At 46.3% G+C, this 13354-nt stretch overlaps 1 protein-coding gene across 3 annotated transcripts in view; it reads right to left on the reverse strand.

Moving 5' to 3' along the window:
- Nucleotides 1-13354, reverse strand: part of DNAJC16 (DnaJ heat shock protein family (Hsp40) member C16) — a 41942-nt gene that overhangs the window by 3824 nt on the left and 24764 nt on the right. For all 3 annotated transcript variants that reach the window (XM_047726503.1, XM_047726502.1, XM_047726504.1), the window contains 7 exons: nucleotides 5389-5519; nucleotides 3822-4005; nucleotides 2779-2961; nucleotides 2548-2624; nucleotides 1043-1123; nucleotides 839-937; nucleotides 98-268 (listed from right to left, as the gene is read on the reverse strand). In XM_047726503.1, the coding sequence (XP_047582459.1) occupies nucleotides 98-268; nucleotides 839-937; nucleotides 1043-1123; nucleotides 2548-2624; nucleotides 2779-2961; nucleotides 3822-4005; nucleotides 5389-5519 (926 nt within the window). The remainder of the gene's footprint in view (nucleotides 1-97; nucleotides 269-838; nucleotides 938-1042; nucleotides 1124-2547; nucleotides 2625-2778; nucleotides 2962-3821; nucleotides 4006-5388; nucleotides 5520-13354) is intronic.

The raw sequence follows: 13354 nt of genomic DNA on the forward strand, positions 1-13354 counted from the left end.
CGCATGCATGAAGCCCCTCATGGTCAAAGAGGAAAGGATGACCTTCTCCTCGGTCCCCTCCTCCCTCTGCCTCTCCCTCTCTCCCACACGCGCTTACCCAGTGAACGTGTAGACTTCCAAAGCGAATTTCTGCAGGAGGCTGGTCTTGGTGGAATTGGACAGGATGAGGACCACGTTCATGTGGCCTGGCCTCAGGCGGACCAGGTTACTGGTGTAGGTTACATCTGTGAGCTCAGTTACCTCCACGAAGCCTTTTTTAGGAATCTTGCTGTGGAGAAACAGCGAGGAATTAAGACAGTCTCAGGACAGGGGAATGCCATTACTTTGAAAAGAAACAAGAGGAAGAAAATGCTACGTTCCAACCAGACAAGGGATGTCATTTAATGTTCTGGAGCCTGACACGTCGGCAGGATGGGGACGGTCCCCTCTTGGTGGTGCTGGGCCTACAGAGGGCCGTTCGGATGCCGCGGTGTGGCTGGTGGAGAAGTGGCTTTAGGACAGGGTGAAGGGGAGCCGCATGGTTATGGTGACACAGGCTTCTCTGCTTTTGGGTCATCTAGCAACTCGGACCTGCTTTGCCTCCTGTCCCCATTACCATGGTTGAGATTGCGGGCCTGGAGGCACTGAGCAGCATCTAAGTAGGTCCTGTGTCTAAAGGCCTCGGGGGTTTCAGTAAACACTACCCAGCAGCTGACTCTTCCCTAAATTCCCATCTCACACACGAGGAGGGGACCTAGAGAGCCGACAGACACTAGGTACTCGAACACTGCGCTCTCGGACTCTGCGGCCTGTGGCTCTCCTGCCTGGCGGGGGGGTTTAGTGTCCTGTTAAGAGAAACCTGCTGTTTTCTTTGGTGAAGCTTGGCTCGGTCTTCCCGGCCTTCTCATGGGCCTCCTCTTTGTCTGGAGGGTTGGATTCTCGCTCATCGTTCGAGTCACTAAAGTAAGAAACAAGGAGTTTTAGGAAAGAAACAGTACACACAACCCCGAGGTTTGGGGCCCACCCTTGAGAAACCGGGCTGGGAAGCCACGGAGCCATTTACCTGAAAGCCTGAACGATGACGGTGCCGAAGAGGATGAAGAGGGCAGAGAAGACCAGGGACAGGAGAGGCATCATTTCCCGCCTGAAATGGAGTTAACAAACTCTGGTCAGCCCCAGATGGGCTGCTGAGCTCTGCCCGTGAATGATACTGGGTTTCTTTTCCGTGGCTCAGGCAAAACCAAAAAAACCCCAAACCAAAAGGCTTTCATATCAATAAACACGGTTATGGTTTTATACAAGTAAGGTTTTTTGTTTTTTGTTTTTTTTTTTTGGGAGGGTGAGCATGGGGGTGGGGAAAACGAGATTTTCCCTCACCGTTTTAATTCAGATTGCTTATTCTAAGAGTCTGATTATCTTGTCTCAATAGAATAAGGTGTGCTTGGTAAGTTCTGCAGAAGGAAATGACAGGATTTATGCTGTGAACGTGGAAGAACATTCTGATATCAAGGGTGGTGACCAGAAAGTCTGTGGAAATGTTTCCCTTACTTTGATTATTGTTATTTTTTTCCCCCCCGGCTGGAATAATTCAGCCGTGGCCCAGAGGGGTGGAGGAGGAAGAAAATGTTGACCTTTCGACGTTCTCTAGGACTGGTGCTCTAAAATTTTATTCACCCACAAACACTCCTCAAAGGCCTGCCATTTTTCAGGAGCTGTGCCGGGTGCCAGGAATCACAAACATGAATGAGATGCGGTTCTGCCCTTCAGGAGCTCACGGTATCATTGGGGGTGGGAGTGGGAGAGCCCTTCGTTCTCTGGTTAACTCACTGACTGGCATGTACATCTCTACACGGGCCTCCATGTGTGTCAGGCCCTGGGCTGGGCACCAGGGGTGCAGCGATGTAGAAGACAGGCCCAGTGGTTAAGGGGCAATCAGCAAACACACACAAAAAATAAGAGGGGGCAATCGGCAAATACGTATCCCTCTGCTTGCTGCTCTCTGTCAAATGAATAAATGAAATCTTTATCTTTTTTTTTTTTAAGATTTTATTTATTTATTTGACAGACAGAGATCACAAGTAGGTAGAGAGGCAGGCAGAGAGAGAGAGGGGGGAAGCGGGCTCCCTGCGGAGCAGAGCCCGATGCGGGGCCCGATCCCAAGACTCTGGGATCATGACCTGAGCCAAAGGCAGAGGCTTTAACCCACTGAGCCACCCAGCCGCTCCAAAATCTTTATTTATCTTTAAAAAGACTTTATTTGTTTGACAGAGAGAGAGCACACTATCAAGGGGAGTGGGAGCCGGATATGGGACTCAATCCCAGGACTCTGGGATCATGATGTGAGCCGAAGGCAGATGCTTAATAACTGATCCCCCCAGGCGTCCCCAATAAATAAAATCTTAAAAAAAAATAAAAAAGATAAAGGGAACAGTCGTTGAAAACATGTAAACATTCTTCCACTTGCCTGTATTGAGTATACACTGGAATCAAAGAAAGACAGATTCAAGAGAAAAACAGTGGTTCTGCTACTGATGGAGAAAAAGAAATTCCATCTAGCAATACTCCTACCAGTTGTTGTGAAATATGCTGTCCCAGCAGTCTGAGATGTAGTCAGAAGCAGAGTAGACCCACCGGAGGAGAAAGATCTAGGGACAGAGAAAATGTGGGATGGTGAGGGCTGAGCCCCGGAGCCTGGGGCAGAGAGGTCCTCACCCAGCACAGCGTGCTGCCTGCCTCTGCTCCGGCTCTGGGAGCTTGCCAGCCCTGCCCGGTGCCCCCTCTCCTGGGCCACATGCTTACAGGTGCAAGTTCGTCCGTCAGGTCCGGGAGTACAGCTTCCGAGGACAGCAGAGCCGGGTCTCTGCGCAGCTGGTCGAGGTAGCCCAAAAGTGTGAACTTATCGCTCTCACTCCCTGTCCAGGGAGCCTCCAGCGTTTTATATACCACCCTTCCTCCCGTGGTGCGCCTCTCCAAGATAGACACCTGGGGGAAAAGACCGGAAACCGTTACAAGTTTTTTTTTTTTTTCTCAAGGAGGATGGTAAAAAGGATCCAGTGAAGGCACCAATAAGCTCGAACAGGAATATGGATGGGTATAAAGTATGTGCATGAGATTTAAGTTCTTTCTGACAAAGGACACCATGTTCATGGTGACTTTCCAAAGTTTCTACTAAAAGTTAAAGCTCTTTCTTGTGAGTAGACTTTTTCCTGTAACTTCTGACTTAAAAGTGTAATAAGGAACTTTGAGTTTTTTAGAACGATTTTCCATTATTACCAAAATGACGACAAAGACAGGGAAGAATTTAATGCTTCTGTAGAGTGATGACAAAGGAGGGGAAGGGAAGAGAGATCAATTAAAATGAAGTGAAAGAGGCAGAAGGAAGGAGATTTTACTGCCTAAGGAAGCCTAAGGAAGATTTTACAAATGAGGTATTCTATTTTTTTTTTTCAAGTAGTGGACGTGGACCCCAACATGGGGCTTGAACTCAAGACCCCGAGATCAAGAGTTAGACACTTAATCAACTGAGATACCCAGGTGTCCCTTACAAACTAGGTATTCTAAGACTACACCTGCCATGGGGAAAAAAAATTGTTGAAAAGAACTGATTGCTCTTGAACCTTTACTCATAAGAAAGACGCTTTTTGGGAAGATCGAATGCTGAAAATCTAGGAGGTGAAATCACTAGGGTAAAAGATTGTTTCAAGAGGAGGTCTTCAAAATAGGTTCAGAGTTTTCTGGATTTCTTGCAATCTGTATTCAAAACTGTCAAAGAAGGGAGAAACAGAGGTCAGGTGCCACAAGTGTGTCAAGAGCTTGGACTAAGAAGAGAATCCATGACTCACCGCTGATTTTCCTTGAAACATATCACTGTCTGGTAGTAAGGTGTTGGCAAACTCCTGCTGCCGATTGCTGTAGACGTGCACGAATCTCACTGTGTCTTGTGTGTTTGCCAAGGCAAAGGACAGGAAAGCCTCAAAGGGTTTACTCAGCTTGGTAGCCTCGGGGGTCAGTAAAACCACACAGTACCTGCACAACGACAGAAGAGAAGACTTTATAATCCATCTCCAAGGCTGAGGCTAGAACAAGAGAAGGTGAAGAAGAGGCTCGCCCGTTTTACAGAAGCGAATACATTTTACTAATGGAAGCTGTACGTCAGAAGTCTCTGACGAGAGACGATTTCCAAGTCATCAGTGACCTGCTTCTCTTCTAGACTGGTGACAGCTTCCCCAAACCAAACGTTATCACACTTGGGAATTTCTTTTGTGGCAAAGGCCTCTGAATCCTTCCAGAAGCTGGCTGTTCAAGTGTCTCCACAACAGGCAGAGCTGGTCAGATCTGTCTTGGGCCATTAGCCGGATTGCACAGGAACACGTCACCTCTCAGAGGTGAGCAAAGACCTGAACGGGCTGTGCCATATGGTGAAAAGGGGTCAGAGCATTCCAGGCAGAGAGAACCTCAAGTGCAAAGAGCCCTGGATGGGGAGAGACTGGACCCAGCACACAGTTCCAGGAAGATCACTGGCTGCTGTGTGGAGAACCGCCTGGACGGCACAAGGGGGAAGAGAACGGAACGGAAGCAGAGCCTGGCTGGGAGGCTAGCATGGGGGTCTCCAGAGGTGGCGGTAGTAAAAAAGGTGAGAAGTGCATGGATCTGGGATAGTTTCTGAAAGCCGTGTACACAATCTTTGAGTCCATGAAATTCTTCTTTATATCGAATTCAAGTCTTTCTTCTCCCTTAGTCTTATAAAGGAATCAGAAATATCTGGAAACATAGGGAAGTTTTCCCATTTTAAACAATATTGGAGTTATATTTTTGAATACGAGGACTAGAATGTTTTCCTTCCTTCCATACCTAGACACGTTGCACGATGAAAAAGTTCTACATTTAAAGCCACTGACTGATTAATCTGAAAGGGGTCTAATAAATATTTCCTTTGTGTTTCTAGACTTTTTAGATACTCTGTATGAATAAGTATGCCTCAGCCTTCCCATTCCCAGCTAATTCTCTCAACATTTCCTCAGACATTTCCTCAGTGTCCTACACTTTCCAAAAGTTAGTGTTTTCCCAGCCCCCTACCCTAGGCCTCCAAAGGCTCGCTCTGCATGGAACCTTCTACTGGAAACAGCGACATGTTCATATCCAGACTTCTTCAGAGGGACCCAGGCTCTCCCTGACAGCTGGCTAAAGTCTACTCATCCTTCTGGCCTTAGCTAAAGGGATATGAATGAGGGAGATCTTCTCTGACCCCCCCCTGGGGCCAGGCTGGCACCCTGGATACTTGTACACCCCACTACTAACATAAAGAGTTAAGTTCTGACATCACAGGCAGAGGTTTAATTGCCCGGTAGAGAAGTGTGACATGTCCCCTCTCCTGCGGCGACAAGCAGAGGCAGAGCCTGGCATCCTTACTTCCTTTGTCGGTGAGACCGCTTCACGGGGCAGAGCTCATGGAAGAACTTCTGGCTGGTGAGCCTGGCTGCCAGCAGATACTTGTTTTGGGTGATGAAGTCGTCAATGACCTGTTTCTTCATACCTCGGGCCTGCAGAAAAACCAAGAAACAGTTGATTTTTATGCCCTTTTCGCACTGCAAATGGGCTTTACTCAAAGCTTAAAAAAAATGTGGTGGACCCATGATACTGTGACAGCGGCGTAAGGAGACAGACGGTAGCCGCTCTCGTGCTGAGCACAGCATACAGAGAAGCTGAATCACTTTCTTGTATATGTGAAACTAACGTCACACTGTATGTAAACTATACTCAAGGAAAACAATTATTAAAAAAAAAAAAAAAAAGAACTGACCCAGGCTAAATTATACATCAAACAAGACAGAGCTGTGTGAGTAAATAAACACTGGTGATCTATTTCAACAGTTCAGGGCTGGAAACAACGACTGAGCTATTTCAGGTCAAAGGAAATTCAAGTGCACTTTCCAGTGAAGTATTTTTGTATATGGTTATATGCTGGCAGATTTAAAGAGCCTTTTTTTTTTTTTTTTTTAATTTGACAGAGATCACAAGTAGGCAGAGACACAGGCAGAGAGGGAATGGGGAGGCAGGCTCCCCACTGAGCAGAGAGCCCGATGCAGGGCTCGATCCCAGGACCCTGAGATCATGACCTGAGCCGAAGGCAGAGGCTTTAACCCACTGAGCCACCCAGGCGCCCCCTTTTAAAAGATTTTTAAGTAGGCTCCACACCCAGTGTTTGGACTCACAGCCCTGAGACAGAGTCACACACTCTACCGACTCAGCCAGCCACGTGCCCCTAACAGGTCATTCTGAATTCCAGGCAAACTGACTTCGCTTTAAGATGGAGAGCAAACTGAACAAATAAAAATAAACTCCAAAGTGACTAAGTATAAAAGGCAGACTATAAAACTATATCATGGCCACTTTGTTATCACTAATTTTTGTGCATTTTGGAGGACTGAAATTATACATCCAGCAGGTTGTCTGACCACAACCTAGAAATCCATATAAAATGTCAACAAGAATATCTCTACATGTTAAGGAACACACTCAAATAACCTACTTATCTAAGAAGAGCCTACCAGATATTACGAAAATACTCTGAATTTTTTAAGAAAGTATTTATTTATTTATTTGAGAGAGGGAGAGAAACAGAATGAGTGGGAGGGGCACAAAGGGAGGGAGAGAGAATCTCAAGCAGATTCCCCACTGAGCATGGAGCCCAATGTAGGCCTCAATCTCACGACCCTGAGATTATGAGCTGAGCCAAAACCAAGAGTCGGACACTTAAACAACTGTGCCACCCAGATGCCCTGTGAATCTGAATGACTCATGAAAGTACTGTTTATAAACCCTGGGGTGCAAATAAAGCCATACTTGGAGGGTAATGTTACAACGAATAAAACAGAAAAGAATTTAATGACCTAGATGCCCAATCAAGAAGTTAAAAAAAAAAAAAGGAACAGCAAAAATATGAAAGGGGAAAGAAGGACATAATAAAGATAAAAACAGAGATCCATGGGGTGCCTGGGTGGCTCAGTGAGTTAAGCCTCTGCCTTCAGCTCGGGTCATGATCCCGGGGTCCTGGGACCGAGCCCCGCATCGGGCTCTCTGCTCAGCAGTGGCCTGCGTCCTCCTCTCCCTCTGCCTGCCTCTCTGCCTACTTGTGATCTGTCAAATAAATAAATAAAATCTTAAAAAAAAAATAGAGATCCACAAAGCAAAACAAACATAGAAAAAGGAAAAGAAATAAAGAATTAACAAAGCCAAAGCTGGCTCTTTGGAAGAGCTAATAAAATGGACAAAACTCTGGTAAAAGCCATCACGCAAATGAGGAAGCACAAAAAACCACTACTAAGGGTGACAAGGAGGAATCACCAGCTATGTTGTAAAAGTTAAAAGAAAAAGTCACCTAAATTCAAAAATTTAGAGGAGATAGAAAAATTTCTAGAAAAATACAGCAGTATCTGAAAAAATAGAAAGCTTAAATAGTTGCGTAACTGTTAAAGAAGGTGAACTGGCGGCAGTCAGAGATCCTTCCTTAAACACCAACTCAAGGCCCAGATGGTGTCACAGATGGCTTTGATGAAACTTTCAAGAGGACAATCCAATCTTACATAAAGTCTTCCTGAGAATAGAAAAAGGGACAACGCTCCCACTTCACTTCAGGAAGCAAAGCCTCACACAGGCATCAGGAGAAAGAAAAGTCAGAAGTCAACCTCGTTTCTGAACACAAAGGCAAAAATCCTCAACAAAATATTAGCAAACTGAACCCAGCAATACACTGAGAGCATAATACGAATCGTGATCTTGTTGGACTTATCTTGATGAACTCAGGTTTAACTTTAGAAAATGAATTAATGTATTTAGCACATTTTAGAAGAGGAAAGAATAAAGAAAGAAGAAAAATCAGGATAACCTCAATGGCTGGAAATGGAAATGGAAAAATCCATCTGATAAACACTAATACCGTTCAGGTCAGCAGTAAATAGAAGGGAACTTCTGTAACCTGATGAGGGTGGCTACAGAAAGCCTTTTGCAAGCATCATACTGGGGATGGAAATAAAGAACAAGGATGCCCTCATCGCTACATTTCTTTTTTTTTTTTAAAGATTCTATTTGTTGGTTGGTTGGTTGGTTGGTTGATTTATTTATTTGGGTGAGGGGAGAGAGAGAACGTGCATGCTCGCACATGATGGGGAAGGGGAGTAAAAGGAGAGGGAGAGAGAGAATCTCTAGCAGACTCCCTGCCGAGCATGGAGCCTGTCACGGGGCTCGATCCCAGGAACCTGGGATCATGACCTGAGCCAAAATCAAGAGTCAGATGCTCAACCGACTGAGCTACCCAGGCCCTCCCTCCATCACTACATTTCTTTCTTCCTTTTCTTTCTTTCTTTCTTTTCTTTCTCTCTCTCTCTTTCGTTTTTTCTTTCTTTCAAGATTTTATTTATTTGAGAGAGAGAATGAGAGAGAGCACAGAGGGAGAGGCAGAGGGAGAGGCAGACTCCCCGATGAGCACAGAGACCGATGCGGGGCCGGATCCCAAGCACATGGGATGATGACCTGAGCCGAAGGTAAACGCTTAACTGATGAACCACCCAGGCACCCCTACTACCTTTCTATTCCATGTCACACCAGAGGTCATCAATAAAGTAAGAAAAAGAAATAAATAAGGGCTGGATAAAAAAGAAATAAAACTGCCATTAATCTCAGATGATATGACTGTGTATTTAGCAAGCCCAAAAGATGGTACAGATAAATTATTTCAATCAGGAAGAGAGTTTAGCAAGGTTTTTGGACACAAAGTCAGTGTTTAAAAATCAGTTGTCTTGGGGTTCCTGGGTAGCTCAGTTGGTTGAGCATCTGACAATTGGTTTCAGCCCAGGCCATGATCTCAGGGTTGTAGGTTCCAGCCTGTAGGGCTCTGTGCTCAGCCAGGAGTCTGCTGGTGATTCTCTTCCCTCTCCCCCTGCCCCTCCCCCCACTCATAAGCACACTCTAAAAATAAATCTTTAAAAAATCAATTGTATGGAGCGCCTGGGTGGCTCAGTGGGTTAAGCCTCTGCCTTCAGCTCAGGTCATGATCTCAGGGTCCTGGGATCGAGCCCCACATGGGGCTCTCTGCTCAGCAGGGAGCCTGCCTCCCCCTCTCTCTGCCTACTTGTGATCACTGCCTCTCAAATAGGTAAATAAAATCTTAAAAAAAAATTAATTGTATTACTTAATACCAGCAAACATGTAGTAAAAAAGATCCCCTTTCAATACCATAAAAAATACAAGGTATCAAGAAATAAGCTGGAAAAAAGGTACGATCTTCACAGAGAAAATTACAAAAGCTTACAGTGGTATATTACAGAACACTAAACAAATGAAAACATATATACGACACTCATAGGTGGGAAGGCTCAATTTTGTCAAGATGTGTATTCTCCGCAAATTTATTTGTATTTATTTAATTAAATTTTAAAAAAAGATTTCATTGACTTATTTGACAGACAGAAACACAGCAAGAGAGGAACCAAAGCAGGGGGAGTGGGAGTGGGAGAGGCAGAGACAGGCTTCCTGCTGAGCGGGGAGCCTGATGTGGGGCTCGATCCCAGGACCCTGGGATCATGACCTGAGCCAAAGGCAGATGCTTTAACCACTGAGCCATACAGGCAACCCTCCCCACCCTGATTTCAAGACTCAGTACAAAACCAGTAAAATCCCAACACACTTGTTTGCTTTGATGGAACTTGACAGAATGTAATGTGTATATAAAATGTACAAAAGACCAAGAATAGCCCGAGATGCTTTTGAAGAAACTTCCCCATCCTCCTAAAATCCAAAAAACAAAGTGGGAGGATTTGCTCTGTGAGTTATCGAGACTTTTTCCAAATGGCTAATACCTAAGTAAAAAAGCCAAACTACAAAGCTTTTAGATGCTCCATGAAGGGATTATCTTTATTACTTTGATGTAGGGGAAGGTTTCTTAAATAGTAAACAAACAGAACGAATCAATCATAAAGGAAAATGTTGAGAGGAGTGAATATGTTAAAAGTAAGAACAGGGGCACCTGGGTGGCTCAGTGGGTTAAAGCCTCTGCCTTCGGCTCAGGTCATGATCTCAGGGTCCTGGGATCGAGCCCTGCATTGGGCTCTCTGCTGGTAGGGAGCCTGCTTCCCCCGCTCTCTCTCTGCCTGCCTCTCTGCCTACTTGTGATCTCTGTCTGTCAAATAAATAAATAAAATCTTAAAAAAAAAAAGTAAGAACATATTTTCATGAGAAAGACACCAAATGCAAGAATATGGTCGTAGCAGCGCTGGTCAAATCATTAAAAACTGGGAAGAACAAAGTCCGTCGGCAGCAGCCAGGACAGAAACACAGTAGCCCATCCACGCCAAGACACAGACAACAGGTCTGAACCCCACAAAACAAGCTGACAAAAGCCAGACACAAGAGGTATACGCTGCATGATTTTAGTTGTACAAATCACTAGCTACACATCATTAGCAAAAAGGCAGACAATTCCATAGGAAAAAATGGGGAAGACGCTTGACCTGTCACAAAAGGGGAAACCCAAAAGGCCCATCATTAGTTTCCTTGTGATGAAGAGAAACGCAGGGCAGAATCACAACGAGAGACCATGAATCAGTCAACTCGGGAAATTACACTGAACTAGTGTAGGCGAGGAGGTGCAGCAACGAGACTTCCACATGTGACTGGCCGAACTCTAAACCGGTAACATCACTTTGGGAAACACATAACCTAGAAAAGCTGGAGATGTGCAGACCCCAGGACCTAGAGATTTTGCAACCAGACATACCCAGAAAGCAATGGTTCCCAAAACGTTTTGGTCCCAGAACACACTTAGGCTCTGTTTTTTAGTCTCCATGCCCAACATAGCGCTTGAACTCATGACCCTGAGATCAAGGGTCACAGGCTCTACCAACTGAGCCAGCCGGGCACCCCTGGACTCAGTGAACTTTAAGTACTTTGTTAAATTCAAGTTCACTGATCACCTTGCCCTGAAAATGGATCTTTTACTCATTTGGTCATTTGGAAAATATTGGTTCACCGATCTTCCAAATGCTGATGAATTTTATTATACATATAAAAAAAAGCACACCACACTGATGAACCAATCTCATAAGTTTTGAGAAGCTCACAATGGCTGATACAAATTTTTCAAATTTCGAATGTTCTTGGAAGCCTGAATTTTATCACTGGCAACAAATACTGTGAGTTGCTTCACTTGAAGTGCTAGGCTCACTGTGCTCACTGTTTAGGAACTATCTGCCCCAAACCCAAGTCGGAATAATCCTAGTTGTCGGTCATTCTTTCAAGTAAAAATAACGTTTCGTTAAAGAAGGCGCTAGCTCAAAACCCAGAACTCCTGAGTTAAGTCATCACACCAACGCTTACCCACCAGAAAACAACAGCCTTCATACTCTCCCAGGCAGCATGTTTCCTGTCCACTTCCCATTTTGTCACACAGGATGTTCAAGACACCCCAAAGATGAGTACTCGAGGGCCAGACTATTAATAAAATTAATCACGGGCGCCTGGGTGGCTCCCGTGGGTTAAGCCTCTGCCTTCGGCTCAGGTCACCGTCTCAGGGTCCTGGGATCGAGCCCCGCATCAGGCTCTCTGCTCAGCAGGGAGCCTGCTTCCCCCTCTCTCTCTGTCTGCCTCTCTGCCTACTTGTGATCTCTGTCTGTCAAATAAATAAAAAATAAAATAAAATAAATCCCTGTTACTGCCTCATCAAGGGCATTAAGCGCTAAGTTATTTTTTTGTTGTTGTTGTTGTTTTTGTTCCCTGTTTTTTTTTTTTTAAGATTTATTTATTTATTTGACAGAGATCACAAGTAGGCAGAGAGAGAGGGGGAAGCAGGCTCTCCGCTGAGCAGAGAGCCCAGTGCGGGGCTCGATCTCAGGACCCTGAGACCATGACCTGAGCTGAAAGCAGAGGCTTAACCCTCTGAGCCACCCAGATGCCCCTTTCTGTTTGGGTTTATGGTGAGTGCTTAGGAGTGAAAAACAGCTGCTTACTGGTGGTCTGGGGCCTGGGCCTGGGTTTATGCACTGGGATGTGACTTGGCTGGTGCACTGGGCTGCGCACGGGGCCGCACCTGGGGCCGCGCTCTGGCAGTTTCACCCACTGTGGCTCATGTACCATCAGCACAAGTGTCAATACGGAGCAAAAGGACAAATGACGTCTTTATGTTATTATGAAGACTGTTTGGATCTCGCGGACTTCTCACCCTCACCCCGGGGTCTGTGAACCTGTACAAACTGCTGTCCTAGAGAAACCCAGAGAGACTGAGATGCACATGTTCATGGAAACACGGCTCCTAAAGCCCCAAAATGCACATCGAGGGAAGAGTCAAGAAATCAGCGCGCGGCCGTAGACCCCGCAGACCAAACCCAACACATTCAGCAGTGCGTCACGGAACAAGCAGGGCCGCCGGTGTCACCTACTAAGTGACCTGCCGTGGGGCGGCGCTGGTGTCAGACCCCCAGGAGCCAACTGGAAAAGCATCCATGTGCCAGTAATTTTTTTTTAAGAGAGCAAGAGACCAGGCGCGTGTGTGTGCACAGGAGGACGGAGGCGCAGAGGGCTACAGCGAGTCTTCAACAGGCTCTACCCACAGCACCGAAGCTGGGTGTGGGGCTCGATCTCACAACCCTGAGATCATGACCTGAGGCGAAATCAGGAGTCGGATGCTTAACCGACTGAGCCCCCCAGGCGCCCCTGTGCGGGTAATTCTGTAAATGTATCTGAGTTACAACTTCCCCCAAGGGACAAATGAATCATTCTCAAGAGGAGAAGCTATTCCTGAAAAGCGATTTCTGAAATCTTCATAGATAAATCCTGAATTGAGAAGTTCTTTTCCTATCTTCACCGCAGGCATGTTTTCTTCCGGACTCTCCCAGCTCCTCGGCGGCCACGGGGCAGGGCACCGTCTTTTTAACTGCCTGCGGTTGCCCAGAAATCTGTCCTTGGCCCCCTTCTCTCCTCCCCTCACCTACTACCAATGCCTGGGAGATGGCCTCCCCCTGGGGACTTCTGCCTCTCCCCACTCGCTGAGGAGCTACAGACCTCCCTCCCCAGCCCACTAAGACCTGGATCCCTACATCCCACCGTCCGGTGGACACCATCCCGCAGACTTCCTGTAGGCCGCTCGCGTTCTGTACATCCGCAGCTGAATTCGTTACCTTCTTCTAAACCTGCCCTTCTCGCTGCACTGTCCCCTTCCCCCATCTGGTTCTGCCTCACGCCATGTCCTTCCCGAAGTCCCAGCCTCAAGGGCCCTTGCCCTATGTTCACATCGGAGTGAGTCACCCAGGCTGGTGGATGGAAATTGCCTTCAGGCCTCTCTCCTCTGATGGAGTCGTGAGGACAAAGACTAACTCTGGATGTCAGA

The sequence above is a fragment of the Lutra lutra genome, chromosome 4 (genome assembly GCF_902655055.1).
Source record: "Lutra lutra chromosome 4, mLutLut1.2, whole genome shotgun sequence".
Classification (NCBI taxonomy): domain Eukaryota; kingdom Metazoa; phylum Chordata; class Mammalia; order Carnivora; family Mustelidae; genus Lutra; species Lutra lutra.